The sequence below is a fragment of the Engraulis encrasicolus genome, chromosome 10 (genome assembly GCF_034702125.1).
Source record: "Engraulis encrasicolus isolate BLACKSEA-1 chromosome 10, IST_EnEncr_1.0, whole genome shotgun sequence".
Lineage (NCBI taxonomy): Eukaryota > Metazoa > Chordata > Actinopteri > Clupeiformes > Engraulidae > Engraulis > Engraulis encrasicolus.
The window spans coordinates 16,478,231-16,497,314 of record NC_085866.1 but is presented as its reverse complement, the minus strand read 5'-3'; the positions used below and the strand labels follow the sequence as shown (position 1 = coordinate 16,497,314).

The 19,084-nt window shown below is 42.1% G+C and overlaps 2 protein-coding genes across 10 annotated transcripts in view; one reads left to right on the top strand and one right to left on the bottom strand.

Moving 5' to 3' along the window:
- fmnl3 (formin-like 3) overlaps positions 1-10,073 on the top strand; it is a 115,379-nt gene extending 105,306 nt beyond the window's left edge. For 2 of the 5 annotated variants that reach the window (XM_063208190.1, XM_063208187.1), the window contains 2 exons: positions 1,569-1,703; positions 6,874-6,961. In XM_063208190.1, the coding sequence (XP_063064260.1) occupies positions 1,569-1,660 (92 nt within the window). In that variant the 3' untranslated portion in view covers positions 1,661-1,703; positions 6,874-6,961. Of the gene's footprint in view, positions 1-1,568; positions 1,704-2,861; positions 3,598-6,873 lie in introns of those variants that run through there. The other 3 variants (XR_010036364.1, XM_063208188.1, XM_063208189.1) reach the window with 3 other exon arrangements.
- Positions 10,074-10,824: 751 nt separating this feature from the next.
- The window catches only part of lrp1ab (low density lipoprotein receptor-related protein 1Ab), a 256,132-nt gene continuing 247,872 nt past the window's right edge, over positions 10,825-19,084 (bottom strand). For all 5 annotated transcript variants that reach the window (XM_063208181.1, XM_063208183.1, XM_063208182.1 and 2 more), the window contains 3 exons: positions 16,426-16,519; positions 14,101-14,245; positions 10,825-13,419 (listed from right to left, as the gene is read on the bottom strand). In XM_063208181.1, the coding sequence (XP_063064251.1) occupies positions 13,282-13,419; positions 14,101-14,245; positions 16,426-16,519 (377 nt within the window). In that variant the 3' untranslated portion in view covers positions 10,825-13,281. The remainder of the gene's footprint in view (positions 13,420-14,100; positions 14,246-16,425; positions 16,520-19,084) is intronic.

The window sequence follows — 19,084 nt, the reverse complement described above, 5'->3', positions numbered from 1 at the left end:
GTGCACCATGTGTTATGTGCTGAGCACCCCCAGTGGCCAAGACGTGCAACAGCAGCAGCCGAGCAACAGACAGCACTACTTCAGAATCGCCTGAATACGGCCCACTGGGGAAAGCCTCATTTGATCTAGACTCTTCACTTAACTCTTAAAGATGCACTGTGTAATATTTTAGTAGTTCATTTCCAGAATGCATGCTGCCCATTCGCAAATGTAGCAGTTTTCATGAATACTTACCACCACCATTGCATTCTAAGTATTCTGAATGACTGGGAAAATTGGACTTTTCATACATGGAAAGGTGGATCTTCTTCAGAAATAGACCTTTTTAGCTACACAACTTACTATACTTTGATCATACTAGTAAACATTTATTGTTTAGTACAGTAAACGGAAAACATCAAATTTGGCAATAGGCAGCACAGTTTCAATGAGTTGCATAGTAGCAATACCTACTCTTGCCTCCATCCTACACAGCGCACCTTTAAGTTTGAAGTCTCAGGGCAGTCTCATCTTATTTTGTATTTTCTTCCTACAGCTTTTTGTTACTCAGGGAAACCAGTTCAACAGATACAGCTTATTTTGTTTCTCAAACTACCCCCCAAAGTGTCGACAATGGCAGTGACCTTGAAACACACGAGTCTGACAGCCAGAGGCAAAGTTGGGGTTTAGCGACTCTCAAGTTTAACAGGGAGGAATGCCGCAACCGACATAACAATACCCTAAAAGCCTCAGGTGTCAAGCCTGGGTTCAGAAATGTAAAAAAACCACCTCCCCCAAATTTGACCCGCTTCGCTTTGAATCAGCTGATCACAGTGAGCACTTAAAACAGGTTCATAGATCAGTGACTCAGCAAATTTGCCTGTATGTGTTTAAAAGATATTCAAATGAGTTTTTTTACCTTCTGAACCCAGATTTGACACCTCCTTTTTAATGTCTGTGTTTTAACAGACCTCTGTTCATTACTACCAACCAATGTCATGTCACAGGTGTGGGGTTGTGTGGTTTGTGTTTTTAATAATAATTATAATGATTTACTAAGCTGTGCAATGGAACATGCTTTTAACTGGGCCACTCTACCTGTTACTAATGTGAAGGCTGATGAAAGGTGGCAAACATGGAAAATGTTGGTGTGCTGCTTACTGCATGTGTTTTGGGGTGATATGCTGTGTGTGTGTGTGTGTGCGTGTGCGTGTGCGTGTGCGTGTGCATGTGTGTGTGTGTGTGTGTGTGTGTGCGTGCGTGCGTGCGTGCGTGCGTGCGTGCGTGCGTGTGTGTGTGTGTGTGTGTGTGTGAATGGAGAGCCTATCAGTGTGTGTTTATAAGTGTCTTGCTGCATGTTTTGTGGGGTGACAAGATATGCCTGTGTGTGCGTGTGTGTGCCTGTGTGTGTGTGTGTGTGAATGAAAGAGGAAGCGAGAAAGCAGTGTGTAAGTGTATATCATGAAACTGTGTGTGTGTGTTTGTGAAATGGGGGGTGTGTCAGTGTGTGTATTGAAGGTGTGGTGGTGATGTGTCTCTAACCTTAACACCCTCCTCCCTCCCCATGTCGCCCCCCCCTCCCCCCTCAGTGTTGAAGAGCGTGCCCTTCACAGCCCGCACTGCCAAGCGGGGCTCGCGGTTCTTCTGCGACACCAACCTGTACGACGAGTCCAACTGCTAGCCCCCAACCCCCACTCCGCCCGCCCCACAACCCTTAAGTCAAGGTTGTCTGGTTCAGTTACCTCAGTTACCGTCCCACCATCCCACAAACCCCTCCCATCTCCACACTACACAGTAAATTCTACAGTGTTCCTTCAACACGTGTAGAATAAGACCAACACTACAGTATGAGTGTTATATTTGGCTCTCTACTCTGTAAAACATGGCAGCCAGTTAAACGTAAAAAAACAAGTTGCCCCTCTTGTTACTTGTAAGTTAACTCAACTTGAGAAAGCCTCGAGTTAAGTCTCGAGTTGAGTTAACTTACAAACTTAAGGCAACTGGGCAATTTACTTTTTTTTTTACATTTTACTGGCTGCAATGTTACAGTGTAAGTGTTGAATCAACATTGAGAAATATACTGTGCACCACCATCATCACCTCTCTGTCCTCACCCCAATCCCCATTGCATGTCGTTTTCAGAAACCTGCATGATCTTCATCACTGCATCCGAACTGTAACCATAACCGCCATCATCAGTATTATCCCCATTCCCAATCTCTTGAGTCCCTGACTAACTGAAGTTCTGTCACACAGATGGGATGATCCACTTGCCTGCACTCCCTCCCTCCCTCCCACTAGCATCCTACTGTAGATACATGTACCAAAGACACGACAGTGTCATAGGGTCAGGAATCAAACGCCAGACTGAGTCATTCTAAGCTGTGCTTATAGTTAACCCCTTTTGCGCAGAGCCTCTGTTAAAACTTTATTGTCACCAAAATAATAATGTCGAAGTCTTAATCGGGTTCTTAAGACTCTCTGCATTGTCATAATGTTGTTATGATGCTACAGAGAAAATATTTGCACACTAACATCCATGTAATTGCATTTCAGTTGCATGGTCGTGTTTGGTGGATAACATGAAACATAACCCTGAAATTAAGATTTGGCAAAGATTTGGAGAAATGTTCAGCAATCCGATTGTCATTAGTGGCATGTGGTAAGATCTAGAAATGGATGAATGGATCCAAAACATTCCATCAAAATGACTCAAAAAATGGGGTTTGATCTCATTCCCATGGCTGACGTTGTCTTTGTATGGTTATTTGGTTTGGTTTTGGTTTTGGTTTTGTCATCCACTAACTTGGTAGCCTTCTGTTTTTCCTCCAACAGTAACAACAAGTTATTCATTCATTTATTCATTCATTCTGCCTTTCCAGCCAACACAGGCATTGCTCAGAGTTAGTTGGGTGTGTTGGGTGTGAATCTGCCCTACAGTAGACCCGTCTAGCAGCTTTGGGTAAGGAAGGAAGGCAGCCCAGCTGAGTGGAGCTTGGCCCCATGTTGCGCTCCTGTGCTCCTGTCTGCCTTCGCAAGCCGAATACTCCAGCAGCCGCTCGCTTCAGCAGTATACTGAACTGTATAATAAGGTCTCTCAGAGTTCATTCACGTCGGCTATCAGCAGGGCTCTAAATAAACGTTTTTCCATCACCAGCCAAATTGGCTAGTAGTAGATGCTAATTTTACTAGCCAAACACTCAAAGTGGCTAGGAAGTTGGTCTTTTCCACCAGCCAAACTGAAATTTCACCAGCATTTGGCCAATTGGCAGGTGTTAATTTAGAGCCCTGGCTATCAGATAAGAAATAGTGTCAAAAGCACCACGCTAGGCCTCGAGCCAATAAGGTCTGCCTCCTTCTGCCATGTGTCACAAAACTGTATAAATATGTTCATACAGAGTTATAATGCATGTAGAAATCTACATGATTGACATAAGTATTCTCTGTCATGCCAATCAATATAAAGCGTCACCAATTCGTTATATTCGTTATAACCCTTAGTGTTTTTTTTGGCCTGGGAGCCCATTTTGATCATTTTCTCGCGATACTAAGCTCTGGTGTTTTAATCATATTAATTTGTTAAATAGTTTTCAGTAGCATTTTTCCACCACTAGATCCAGATGGTTCAATTTGAATTTGAGGTGACCCCACATGGGGTCCCAACGCTGCCTTATATGGTTTCTAGAAAGTGTTAGTTCAAAGAAACTCCCGCACACTGACCATTTCGCTGTTCTTTCTTTAATAAACGACGTTTCGGTACTAGACCTTCATCAGGCAATGAGATTGCCTGATGAAGGTCTAGTACCGAAACGTCGTTTATTAAAGAAAGAACAGCGAAATGGTCAGTGTGCGGGAGTTTCTTTGAACTATTGCTGAGTGACCCATGGTGCCATCTCCGACGCACCTGCCAGCTGAGGTGTGCGAAAAAAAGCCGAAGTTCTAGAAAGTGTTACCACAAGAGAGAGAAGCTTGAGACACCTTGTGACCTACTGTCGTTGGCAAAACATACACCAGTTACACTGGTAAACTGCCTGTGAATGTAAACTGAGACACCCAAATGTGGCTCTCAATGTAATCTCAATGTCAATCTCAAAAAGAACTGATTTGTTCTAAATGTAATACTTCAAAATCAAGATATTCGAGAAACACTAAAGACATCATCATCTGCAATTGTAATCTTGTCTGTGGAAGGGACAACAGTCGGCAAGTGACTCACTGACAGTTTGTCTGTTTCTCATCATGCCTGTTGCATGCATCTTGTCTGTTTGCATGAAGCGCTCCATGTCTGTACTGTATGTGTCATTGCTTTTAGACAATCGTCACTCTGTTTGTTTATATTGCTGCAATTGACTCTGTTCTTGTCTCTGTGTGTGTTGTTTGTTGTTGCTTTTGACATTGTCATTGTCCAGCATGCAATTCTTCATGCTTGTCCTTAAACTCCTCTGAGCACTTAGTGGAGACTGAGGGAATTAAAAATATATATATATATGTCAGTTGAAGTTTTAAACTTTAACAACATTTTGGGGTGATATGATATAGAATGAGCTATTACACTTTATTATGAGATTACTGTTACAATCATTATATAAAGTGGACAAAGTATGTAATTGCATGTAACATGTTGTTGGACTAGTTGCACTGTGGTGTATGGTTAGGGTTAGTTATGTATACTGTAACTGTAAGTAAATAGGCCTAATATTAGAGGATGAAACGTATAAATACACTTAAAAAGGAACCTTAAAATAACAAAATATTAATGAATGTGCTTCTTAGCTTGTTTTAAGTTAAGATTAGCTGCTGGCCTCCACTTGGCTGCCTCATTGGAGTTTGTAGAGACATGCATGGAACATGTTTGTTTGTTTGTTTGTAACATTTTACTACCAAAAATAAGATGACTATTGTTAATATATAAGTTATCATTGTAGTACTTACTGTATGTATAGTTATAATGGTGATAAGGTCATATGAGTAACATCTATCCATTTAGCATCCAAACTAAATCTGTACCTTTGAGTAGACAATCATTGGAGTAACAATTATGACACATAGTTTTCAATAGACAATCATTTCACAGAAGTAGGCCGAGCTAACTTCTTCACACGTACAGTTGAGGACGATATTAATAGCCCCCCTCCTGAAATTAGACATTTCTCTTGATTTCTCAGTAAGAATGACCATTATTAACCGTTTCTGTTATTCTGGAAACAAATACACTGATGGAGATAATGTTCAATGAGTTGAATTTGGATTTTTCTATTGTTACGATGAGTTTAAACAAAAAAGGGCAAAAATGACAAGGACAAAATTATTAGCCCCCTGATCATTAATAGTCAATATGGCACCATTTATGAACCAAAACTGACAACAGGCTCTGATAAGTTGCTACCTAGGTTGGCACATGCCCCACTAGGGATTTTGGCCCATTATTTCACTGCAAAGTGTTCTAGCTGGTCCAAATCACATGGATGCTGAGCATAGACATTAACCACAGACTCTCAGTGGGATTGAGGACTGGACTATGAGCGGGTGATTCCAATATCATGGTTTTAGTGTCCTTGAAGAACCTCTTAACTAATCTAAATGTATGCTTTGGGTTACAATGTTGTTGGAAGACCCAGCAATCCATATTCAGACCCAGACTCCCTGTGTCTGAGGCTGAATAACAGACTAAACTTGATGCCCCACCACTATGTGTAACTGTGGAAACTGCTTAGCCTCATTAGACCAAAGAAGCATTGGACACCTGCCTAGATGATTGTTATTGACCTGGCCTCACCTGGAGGTTTTTTCCCCCCCAAGAAAGACAGTTGTTAGGGCTTGTCATCATATTGGACTTTGGGGCCATCATCACAGAAGAACCCCTTTACTAAAGGCAGTGCATATCAGAGTGTTATTGAGCTTTGCCTGTGAACATTTGAAAGTCAAAAATGAGTTTTGAACGTCTCTGCTTTCATCTGATGATATTCAATTGCACCTGCTTTGATGCATGGATTCTGCTTCTGTCAGGTGAAGAAAGGGATAGGCCTTGAATCGTTATAAGATGGTTTCCACAATTAAACATGGTGGTGGATGCATCATTCTGTGGCAGCCTCAGCCACAGGAAACCTTGTTTTGGTGTACGGCACCATAAAAACTAAAAATTATGATAGAATGTGGAAAGTGACCTTGCAAAAATATGCTCATAGAGGGATCTAAGATCTTCACTGGATCTTTCAATAAGATAATAACCCAAAACTTGCATCCAAAATAGTTCAAATGTTCTTCAAGGATACTAAAACCATGGTCATGGAGTGGCTCAGACCTCAATCCTTTAGATAGTATTTGAAGAGTGCTGAAAATGAATGTCCATCCCCAACATCCATGCAATTTGGACCAGCTTAACTATTTGCAATGAATAAAATGGGCCAAAATCCCTGGTAGGACATGTGCCAACATAGTTAACAACTAATCAAAGTGCCTGGTGTCAATTTTTGTTCATAAATGGCAATGTATTGACTATTAAAGATAAGGGGGCTAATCATTTTGTCCTTGCCATTTTTACACTTTTTTGTTTAAACTCATTGTGAAAATGGAAAAGTCCAAATTTAACTTATTGGATACTGTCTTCATGGTGTATTCGTTTCCAGAATAACATACATTTATTAATGATGATCATTCTCAATGATCAATGAAGAGATATGTCTAATTTCAGGAGGGGGGCTAATAATATCGTCCTGTATGTGTGTATGCACACAGTACATTTTGCAGCATTAGTTCAACACATAAAGAATCGGACTAACTAGAAGACTACTCCCTCAGTGTTGAATTAACAATGCCAAATGTACGGTGTGTGTGTGTGTGTGTGTGTGGTTTGATCCCACCAGTCTAACGCCTGTCTCCCTTGCCCACCCGCAGACCTCCGAAGCCAGCCCTTCCTGCGAGCTGACGCGGTGATCCGGAATGGGTGGAAGCGACCTTAAGCACCCTAAAACCTCGTCTGCCCTCCTCTTCCTCCTCTCCGCCCCCAGAAACGGGTGGAAGAATCCTAAACACCCTTGTCTGACCTCCTCCTCTCCACCCCTGAAATGGGTGGAGGAACCCAAAAATCGTATCCTGGCAGCACCCTAAAACTCTCGTCTGCCCTCCTGTCCTCCCCTCTCTCATCCTTCTCGACCTCCTCCGCATCCTTCCTTTACCTCTGAAAGCTCCCGTGTGCACCCCACAACCCTTTCCGCCCCCATCCCCATCCCCATCCCAATCCCCATCAGGAGCGGCCCCTTCCTCCCTGCAGAGTATATGAAGAAGACAGAAGCGTTGTGATGAGGGGTTAATCGCTTTGTTTGTAAGGGTTTTTTGGGGGTCAATTTCTTTCATTTTCATTTTCATTTTGGTTTGTTTGTTTGTTTCTTTTATTTATTTTCGGATTAAGTTCCTGAACAGACTCTGCACTGGAGGCTCTCTTTCTCCTCATCTGCCTACTAACGGACCAGCACACAAACAGACAAACAAGCAAAGCAACAAGCACACACGGAGAATACTAGAGTACAGCTGGACAACCACCTCTTCCCTGCACACACACACACACACACACACACACACACACACACACACACACACACACACACACACACACACACACACACACACACACACACACACACACACACACACACACACACCCAAATGAAACACACAAAAGTGTGTGTGTGAGTCTGACTTTGAGTTTGCTAACACAGGAAAGAGGAGCCTCAGTGCTGTGGGAACTACGTGAATGGAGTACATCTCACATCCTGAACGCCCAAGAGGAAATGCCCACAAAAACTCTTAGACATTGTTTGTGTATGTGTGCGCACGTTAGAGACTCTATGTGTGTGTATGTATGTGTGTGTGTGTGTGTGTGTGTGTGTGTGTGTGTGTGTGTCTGTGTGTCTGTCTGTGTCTGTGTCTGAGACGACCCTGAAGTGCCTGTCAGCAAAAGTCCCGTTTCCACTGACATGGATTTCCTCATATTGTGCAATCCAAACAGAACTGTGCCTCTCTCCGTGTACAGGACAGGACGGGAGGGTAGTAAATTCACGTATCACAGAGAGCTCAATAGGCAGAGAAAAAACTGCTAACTGAATGAATTGCCATATTGGAAAGGGATGTGTCTCTACAAGGATCGTCAGGAAACAGCCGCCCATAACAGTGGATTCAATACTGGTTTGTTGAAGGGGCTAAGCTAGTCAAACCAAACCTCCTTTTTTTATTTTTTATTATTGTTGTTGTCCTTTTCTTTTAGCGACAAAAAGAAGTGCCTTGCAATTGTGACAGTATTATTTCTTTAAAAATATGTCATTGTTTTAACAGTCTTAAAGTACAAAAAATATTATGTGCTTTGTATAATAACGATGCTTAAAAGCGCTGTATATATATTATGCAAGTCCGAAAGTTTGAGTAGAATCTTAAATTAGACAACATGATGTACATTCCTGCTGTCCATTGTGAGTCTTAATCAAAGGGCATAATTACAGTATCAAATGTCTGCTTCTTGCATGGTTTGAAAACAGAAAAGTCTTACAGTATGCAAGTAAGTCTTACAGTAAGCAAATGTCCAACGGGGACTGCACAAAACCTGAGGACAGAGGACTCAGCAGTCGCACACATGTCCCCCTGTGAGATAAACTCTATGTCCTGTGGGTGTATTCCAAGAAGATAGGTCAACTTAAGCTGGAGGTAGAGGGAAATCAGCTAAGAAAAGCCTGAGCCTGATGTCCTCATTTTTCATAACTATGACTCATGCAGGCGATCTATTAGCAGATTTCCGCTTTCTGTAGGTTAACTTAGCCAGGTTATGTCATTCATGTAGCGGTCATGTGTCCGCATTCTTAGAATATGAGCACCCCACGCTCGCTCTCTCTCTCTCACACACGCAACACACACACACACACCTGAAATTCTGTGCCTTGTTCCGCCCGTGCTGCTTCATGTCCTGATTCCCCCCCAGTCCCCCCCCCCCCCCACCCCAACCCTCAATATGAGGATAACCCGCCTGAACTCCCACAGTTCAGTGGATAATCAAGAGTTAAAGGTGGCCGAATGAATTGGAACTGACAACGTTCTTTGTTTTGGTTTGTGTATTCTTCATCAGTTTAGATTTACACACAAACAAGGGGGAACTGATTGCATGGCATGTCATGATATGCCCCATGTTATTCTGATAATTGATTAATGGAAGAACACATTTTACAGACGTGTAGTAATCAATAAAACCAAGTTATGACACGGCTAATATGGACAGCCTCCTCAGTAGAAGTGGACAGTAATTATGCTGGGGATGGTTCCCATGAAGCCTTTCTGACACAATGTCTGTAAACTGCTATCCATTGTCCTTTTATGTTGTCTTCTGCTGAGAAGTGGCAGAGCATTAAGGTCATTGTATGGCTACATCCATTTTACTCTATCGAAGGCTTTCTCCTGATCATAGGGCCATTAAAGACTCTCTAGGTGATTTAAAGCTGATACAGGAACTTAATGTTGACAAAAACAACCAGAATGTAAGAAATATATCAATGTTCTCCCTGAAACAAACTTGTGTTCATATTTTGTGTCAAAAGGGACATCACACTACTTGTATTGAGTCATTGTTTTTGAGGAAATATAAATTATGCAACACTACCCTATTGGTAGGGAATTCCTAGACCTGTATCTTATTTTTCATGTAAATTCATATCAGAATTTGGAAAGACATTTTTTATTATTTCTTGAAAGACAAAAAAATTGAGCCTGATTTGTGATGCATGTTATCTTGGAGATGACAATAAAATTTAACTGAACGCCTGAGCTGTAAATGTCTTACTTTGCTGTGTAATCATATGCTCTAATCTTACTTTGAAGTGCAATTTTGTCAAGATGGTCAGAAAGCAACCATCAGAGATAATATAAATACTTAAAGGGACACTGTGCAGGAAATGGTCAAAAACGGTACTGCAACTATGCTGCTCATTGAAAATGGGCTGAATATTGCCAAATAAACAAATATTTCCTAGTGTGGTCCAAGTAGAGTCATTTTTGCAGCTAAAAATGGCTATTTTTGGAAATTCAAAATGGCGGACCATGGAGAAGATCCCCCTTTTCATGTATGAAAAGTGCAATTTTTCCAGTCATAATGAATACTTAGAATTTGATGGTGATGGTAAGTATTTATGAAAAAGGTAACATTAGTGAATGGGCAGCATGAATTCTGGAAATAAACAACTAAAAATCTCACAGTGTCCCTTTAAGCTAACTCATGACAGTAAAACAACACATTTCCTGGTGCACCTAGGCTCTCAGAGGACTGACAACCTTTAAGCCATAGCAATTCATTTTTCATTGAAAGTAGTTGGTATATAGCTTGTGCCCATGCAAAGCAAAATAGGGTACATTGTTGACTTGCAGGGCCACATGGCTCTTTTGTCGAACACATGGGAGTTTTTGGATATTATACTTTCTTATTTAAACTATAACAAGCTCCCTGGGCACAGCTTTATTTTATGCAGTCTTCTTCAACTGCGTGGCCTGTGGACAAACACTCTTTGGAGAAGATTTGGTTTGCACGAGATCAGAAACCATTTCAATATTCCACCTCCACAGGTTCTCCTCACCAGTCTTTTCAGGACGTCCTTGACACTCAATTTCTATTTGCTGTATCAGTTCTATTCCTTTCCAATATGAGTATGTTTGTGCTGTTAGTGAATGTCCTAAGTTTAGAATCTAAACTTAAGTCAGTAGAGGGTGTGTGCTATGTATGCCATGGTTGTAAAATGATGTTTCTTGAAAACAAATTTAACACAGTATTCTCAAGATCCCAGAATCAAAAAAGACAGACGACCACAGAGACAGACGTCAGTTTTTGTAAAAGTGTCTTATTTTTAACCTTTGAGAAAGTAAAATGATTGTACTAATTCATTTGATCAAAAACAAACAAAAAATTAAAACAAAACAAAAAATGAACAGAGCAACGTCACAGAAATGAGAAGGACAGACTCAGACATGTGAATACTGTTAAAAAAATAAAAAAGAGAGTTCATTAAAAGCCAGAGGGGTTTACATGTACATCTTGTGTGTATTGGTTCGTATGTTACATGCATTAACATATGGCTGTTATGGCTGGCCCTCATCATTACATCCATTTGAAGCAGCAGCCCAGTGGTAAAGACTGGCTATCTATTGGTTGACAGGGCTCGACAATGGACCAGGCAGACGAATGGTGGCGTTAGCAGCAGCAAGGCAATAGCGTTAATATGTGTGCTAGTGGGGGAATGATAATCAAGAGATGAGATCGAGAGCAAGAGACGGAGAGAGGGAGAGAGAGATAGAGAGATAGAGAATGAGAGAATGAGAGAGAGAGAGAGAGAGAGAGAGAGAGAGAGAGAGAGAGAGGGAGAGAGAGAGAGAGAGAGGGAGAGAGAGAGAGATGTATTTTGCGTGGGTAGGGCTACGTTAGCGTTTAACATAGCACATCCTAGCTAGCACTGGCTGACAGACAATCACCTAACTTCGCACTTCGTACTTAGGTTGAGGAAAATAATAAACAAAAACAATAATAAACACAGCTTTTAGTTTTATTTATGTGACAGCTTTTCCTCTCTCAGTACCATCCCAAACCACTGTGAGGTGTACCTAACAAATGCAGCGGGCATTTGCCAATAACAGTAGGCCTAGTTCCATATGGAGGAATAACCTGACCGCACATACAAACACAAACACACTCGGTGTGTGTCCGAGAGAGGGAAAAGCTTGACAATCATTTTCTCCTTTTTCTTCCTTATGTCAATCTATATAAAAACATACTTCCTCAAAGTCAAACATGACCAGGTACGTCCTAGTCCATCCATTGTGGTTCAATCACTCGACATTCCAAAAAAACAAAACAAAAAAACAAACCAAGGCCACAGTTAAAAAAAAACAAACAAACACCTTAGGAATGTTGTCATCTTCATTCATCAAACACAATTCATAAGTTCATTTCATTCATGTATCCATTCAATCCATTGGGCTTTCTTCTCCATCCTCTTACTCAATTCAAGTCCTGACTGGTACCAACAGCGTCTTCACCTCTGTAATAACTTTTATGAAGAGTATTAAAGCAAAAAAATGTAATCAAACACATACTGTTATTTTTTTCATGAATGTTTGAATCCCCTAGGTGTATTTTCTTCAAGACACTGGGTTTATATATATGTAAATATATATACTTATATTTTATATATATAAATTCAAATCTGTGCAAGGAGGAAGAAAAAAAAAAAACAGCGATCACTTAAAACCAAAATCTCTGAGCTATCATTATGGAAGTAAAGATGTGGTCTCACTGCCTCTCACTCATCCCTCCAGCCCTGTCCCCTCACACACACACACACACGCACGCACACACACGCACACACACACATGCGTGCACATGTGTGCACACACACACACACACTTCACACACAACTATTTCCGACACACACTCTTTAGTAACTCTGCATCTAAAACATCCAGCAGCACTCCAAGTGTCAGAGGCAAAACGACTGACTGTGTCAGAGGGAATACTACTGACTCTGTGCCAGTTTGTTAAGAGACTCTGTGCCCCTTCCCTCCCCCCTCCCCCACATTTCCCATCCCTTCTTCCCCATCCCTCTAACATTTGTTCACAAAACACTTGGCAATATTCTTTATCTTTTCTTTTCAATGGAACAATGGCTATACAATTCGTACAAAAATAAAGTTGAAAAGAAAATAAGATGTGGAAGCTGTTCCAATGCTGTTGACGTACCATACATACGTTCAATGTTTCAGATCTGCAGGGAGGTAGTGGCTAGATGAAGGGGATTGAGTTGGGAATTGGCAGAAAGTTAGAGTGAATAGCAAGTTGGTGAGCAAAAACAAAAACAAAAAACAAAAGTAAAAAATAAAAAAGTATAGAAAATGTTCTGTTTTTCTTTCTGTTCACCAGAAGAATTTCCTCAAAGAATAAAATATAATACTGCAATCACATACAAAAGTAGTCCTTCATCTCTTTTTTGCCTTTTTTCTCTTTTTTTCCCTCCTGTTTTATACATTTTGTACAGTGTTCATCTCATCGATACTGTGGTTGCTGCTGTTGTGTTTTTTCTTCTACTTCTTGTTTCGAAAAGGCAATAAAAGGGGGGTATCGTAGGGAGGGCAGGTGGGATTTGGGGCGGGGGAAAGGGGGACGGAGGGGGGGTACGGTGGCCGTTTATCCACCGCTCTTGAGAAGTGAAGGGCAGGAGGTTTATTTCTCCATTGAGAGAGATGGAGAGCAGCGTTAGCGTGCGGCTGTTAGCGGTGGATTAGCCTCTACGCTAGCGGGTCCCCCAGGTCATCGTCTGTGGTGGAGAGGAGCTCCTTCTTCTCGTCCGTGCTGGCCAGGGAGTTGCGGCTGTTGTGGGCACCCATGTAGAGCGTGGCGTACACCGGGTTGGTGAAGTTGGTGGGCTGCACAGAAGGAAAAGCAAGAAGAAGAAGAAGTAGTTTGAAAACCAAAGATTTCAGAGCAGAGAGGAGACAGAGTTCATACTTACTGAAAGTATTAAGTCAGAGGATGTACAATTTGAAGGTTGAGGCTGAGATGTGAGATGGGTGGTTGGGGGGGTGATGACGAGACTTTCAGCTCAATAACCATCAACGCTACTTTTATTTTATATATCTACTAATAATTAGAGTGTGGCATACACCGTTTTGCTGATATTGGTGGGCTGTGGACAAACAACCCCAAACAAACCCCAAGAGCTATGGAGGGTTTGTATGCTGCCCTCGGGGCGGGCAAACAGGGCAATCATGTGTATTAGTCATGTGTATGTATACACATGATCCACTTGTATGCACATTTCTGAGTTCAACTCAAACCAGCACCGCTCATCCTTTTTTTGGTTGTAGCCTCCTGCCTTTGTGGAGAAAAAAAATCCCTGCCGTCTGCGTAGGCATAGCAACTTTTTTTCCTGATTGCAAATGAGAAATTGATCTTTGAATTGTGCTTTTGCAAGATATTGAATAAAACTTCAATCATCAATGACATCTTATTTCGCATCACAAGGCCACAAGCAAAAGTTGAGGACGAGAGGCATTAGAGTCTGAGTTGAACTCTCCATGTGTGCATCTGTGCTACTGTTGCGCTACCTTATCTGGATCGAGTGCGAAGTCAGAGTCCAGTAGCTCTCCTGCGTCGTCGTCAGGATCCCCCTCGTAGATCTTGTAAGCGGGATTCCCAATCTCTACATTCATTGCCCCGTTAGTCATCCGCTGGTGCTGGAAGCCCTTAGCACTGTAGGAACACACACACACATCACAACACCGTGCCAGTCAATAAGGGAGCTCTAGCGCCTCATTGCTCAACATGATCTCACAGAATTTCGTGAAATGAGCACGGACCATTGTGACACGACACAAAAATTGTGGCAATTTCGAAGATTTTCCCTATATTCTCACAGCTCTGTCCTCCCATAGTCTTATGTTTTTGACTTACATTAATGTCAATTTCTTTTCCTCAAAAATATTTCTCACTGAGAGGGTATAGGGTTGGTTAGGGATGGTTTTGGTCTAGGTTATACTGCTAGCATTCTTTAATCTAGTGCAAGAATTCAGCAGCCTATCAACCAAGTGGAAAAGGTATTTCTAAAAAAACATTTATTTACTGACAGGTTAGGATTAGGGATTTTTTTGGTCTGGGCACAATTTAAATTTCTATAGCATTGTTTTGTTTATTAACAGAATTTAGTATAAACCGACTGGCAAAGGTAGGCTATGCCATAGACTTAACATAGTGCTGTGGGAACATATGGAAAGGAAGTCAGTCAGTCCATTACAGAGAAAAACACTTCCGTGACCCTAACACAGAATTTTGGCAAAATCTGTGAAACTACCACAGATTTCATTTCCCAAAGGTCAGTGTCCATTTCACAGAATTCTGTGAGATCAGGCTGCACTGTTGCTATTGTAGCTACACCTTATTCTAATCTTACACTACATAGCTGATGGAGGCTTAGACAAACAGTAGGTACAGTAGCCACATCACAGGACACATGAACAGACATATTGCAGACCTACATTTAAAACCACTTATTGTCACAAATAAGCATGTTTGTTTTCCCACTTGTTGGCTTTCTCGCTCATCCACGCGAACACACACACACACGCGCCCATACATCCACACACAAATGACAACATAAAAACAAACTACACATCAATATACATGCGCACACGCAGTCGAGACCAAACAAACTTATTTCATCCCAAAACATACACACATTAAATAACACTGGGGACTGGGAGACATTCATAAAACAATTCCAATGAGTAGGAGTTGTTGCTGGGCAACGTCATTGGAAGCTCCATTGGAATCAGCAGGCCAGAGCCCTCCATTGGGATAGGGTTTGACACATCCCTGGAGGTTCTGAACGCACATTCCACAGTATATTTTAGAACACTACGGTACAGCAGGCACAATCGACAGCAGGAGCTATCACAGACGCACACTGGCACACATCTCTAACACTAAACGTAGACGAGAGGGCAGGGATTAAACAGCAGGCTGATCTATTTCAATAGATCACTTGTGGTAAAGTCCTATGAGGGGAACCTGCTTACTGGCCTTTACACACTGGTCAACCAACAAGGGGATGGAGAGAGAGAGAGAGAGAGAGAGAGAGAGAGAGAGAGAGAGAGAGAGAGAGAGAGAGAGAGCGATAGAGAGAGAGAAAGAGAGAGATATTGAGATAGAGAAAGATATTGAGAGAGAGAGAGAGAGAGAGAGAGAGAGAGAGAGAGAGAGAGAGAGAGAGAGAGAGAGGGAGAGGGGGGGGGGGGGAGAGAGAGAGAGAGAGAGAGAGAGAGAGAGAGAGAGAGAGAGAGAGAGAGAGAGAGAGAGAGAGAGAGAGAGAGAGAGAGAGATATTAGAAGAGACGACGGTAGGAAGACAGAAAGAAAAAAAAAGCTGATAAACAGGGGACAAGAAAAGCAAGCCTGAATATATATTCACACATACATACATACATACATTACACATACAGGCAGCCATGGGGAGAGGAGAAAAGAGAGGGAGAGGGAGAAGAGAAGGGTGGACTGATAAATGGATGCATGGGACCCTGTAGACTGATAAAGAGGTTACCGCAAGCGCCTGGAGCCAGACTTGCCCAGCCTTAGAGACCTGAGGGACAGGAGAGACCACGTTAATCACATGACAGAGAGAAAGAGAGAAAAAGAGAGAGAGAGAGAGAGAGAGAGAGAGAGAGAGAGAGAGAGAGAGAGAGAGAGAGAAAGAAAGAGAGAGAGAGCACAAGCTTGAATAACAGAGAAACTCAGAATGAAGAAAGAACAGAAAGATGGGGATGCTGAAAAGATAAAAGGCTTGTCTAGAGCAGAGAGAAATGGCATGTGGTCGCAGGCACACAAGGGCAACTCCCATTGATAAACAGCACACACCGATGGCAACAGTTCAGTACTCACCCTCGCATTCTCTTTTTGTACCACAAGAGGGCGCCCACAACCAGCAGAGCCAACAGGAGCAGCAGGAGAACAGGGATGACCACGGAGGCAGTGTCTACACACACAAGGATGGACGGCCAGTTAGTTATCACAAAGATTTTCTCAAGTAGATCAAGAAACATGTTCTTGATTCATTTCCGGGATCCATTTCATGCCGGGTGAACATCCCTTTAGGAGACCAGCGGGTTTGAGTTGGGATAGGTCTGATAGGCCGCTTTCAGAATTCCAGATAATCATGCCATCGGCATGTCTGGCGCCTCTTTCCACACCTTATCTCTGGAACCCGGAACTAAGTGTTTTGGAACGGAAAAAGTGGTTCCCAGCATGTACAAAATATAGCATGTTTTACTTGGTTAGGCTTTGGTTAACCTATGTTGATAATATAACATGAACCTGATGTTCATGGGCAAGCACCCATTATGGCGACTGTTTTTCGTGAACAGGCCAGGTCGATTGCCACCATGCGATTATCGTAACTGTAAATGTATGACTACTTACGGTGGGTACCAACCAGAAAGAAAAGTATTGTAAATGCATGGCTATTTAAGGCTCGGAAAACAACTTACCAGGATAGTAAATTTAAACATGTACTTACTGGATAGTAATGTAAAATGGCTTAACATTGTTCTACTGACTGAATAGTATTGTAGGCTACATGTATATCTGCAGACTGGATGGTTTGTGTAATCAAATTAATATGCTGCTCAAATCCTGCGCTTAGTGCGGTGCGATTCTAGCCTAGAAATCTAGACGCCCCTAGCGACCGCAAATTGAATTTGCTCCCGGGGGCAGTCTAGCGGACCCCGGTCGTTTTGCGAGGCTGAAAGTTATCCGATGACAGGGCCAATCAAATCGCGAGGGGGGCCGGGCTACCTAGTAAACAGGAAACTTTCTAAGAAGACGCATGGTGTCCGTTCCGTGCTACGTACAGCACGAAGTTGTTTACTTAATTTAAAAAAGCCTGGATGATAATACATTTCGTGGCTGACATGGATTGATGTTCAATTAATACAACCATGAAACTTGATGGGGCCCAAATAGACTCTCAACACATTACCATTTGATCATTCGATGTTTTAAACTAGCTCGGTAAGCTAAGTGAGCAATTTTACAGAACCAGATAGTCACACGTTATTATCAGACCACTAATGTAGGTGTAGAATGAAATTGCTGCCCCAATTTCTAACAAAGACATGCCATTAAAAACGAGACATTTTGGGAGCTTTTGGAAGTCTTTGCGTAGCTTACTAAATAGATGGGAATGACACCGAGTCTACCAAGCTAGTGGCTAGCGAACCTGTCGTCAACAACACAGACCTAGGTCATCCAGGTTCGGGTTAGCCTTAGAAAAAATCTAGGGTTAGAAACAAAAAACGTAACATCAAAAGATAACTAGCTCCGTATATGGCGGTGGGATCGACTAGTCTGGCTAGTGGGAGCGAGCTGACCGGGGAGCGTCTGCGTTGGGAGCGACAATCGGGAAAGTTATGGGTAGCTGGACTGGCTAACGCCGAACATGCCATGTGACAAACAATCATAAATATAACCATTTAACAAGCCCCAAATTGCTCGACATTTTGCTGATTGATCAAGGAGGGTCATGTGGTTGACAACGAGGCATTTTTGAACTGTATAAGTGAAAACACGATTTATTAGGAAATTGTTTGTGGCTATGGTCATCACACGAATTCACTGCTACGACGGCTTGGAAGTTTTTTTTTGCTGCTTCACCTACCAAAGAGCCCTCGCTAGTGGCTAGCTAACCTGTCGTCAATAGCAGAGCTAGGTATCCAGCCTTGTATTATATGCCTGCCCAAATTCTAATAAGATCAATGTCATTAAAAACGAGACATTTGGGAGCTTTGAAAGTCTGTAAAGTCGCTTACTAACTAGATGGGGAATGACACCTGGTCTACCGACCTAGCGGCTAGCCATGTATTAGTATGGGTATACAGCTAGCTAGCTAACACCGAACATGCATGTTGACAACAATCATAATTATAACACCATTTAACAAGCCCAAATTGCTCGACATTTCGCTGATTGATCAAGGAGGGCCATGAGGTTGACAACGCGATGCATTTTTAAACTGTAGAAGTGAAAAACAAACACGATTTATTAGGAAACTTGTGTTGTGGCTGTGGTCACACACGAATTCACTGCTACGACGGCTCGAAAATTGCCGCTTCAACTACAAAGGGGGCGTGTCGCGTGTACGAGACAGCTGTGACGTTACACAGAAGTGTGTGGGGATTGGTTGTTTGCCATCCAATTGCGTGACGTTGAGTGCTGAAGCAACCGTTTATCCCGCCCACACTGCTGCCCAGCTCTCCTAGACCCTGGTACAGCTTTTTGCTGTACGGGTCTGGCTGCGCTAGGCTAGTGCGATTCCAGTCATACATGTGGAAACACTGGTACAAGTGTCTTTTATAAGTGTGTTTCTGTCTGTTTTTATGTATTGCACTGTGCTGTTATTGTTGAAAATGGACCTTGAGTCTGGAATAAAGTTGATGATGATGATGATGATATGTCTACTGAAAACAACTTAACAGGATAGTAAATTTAAACATTTACTTATTGGATAGTAATGTCCTAAGTAAATCCTACTGAATGAATAGTA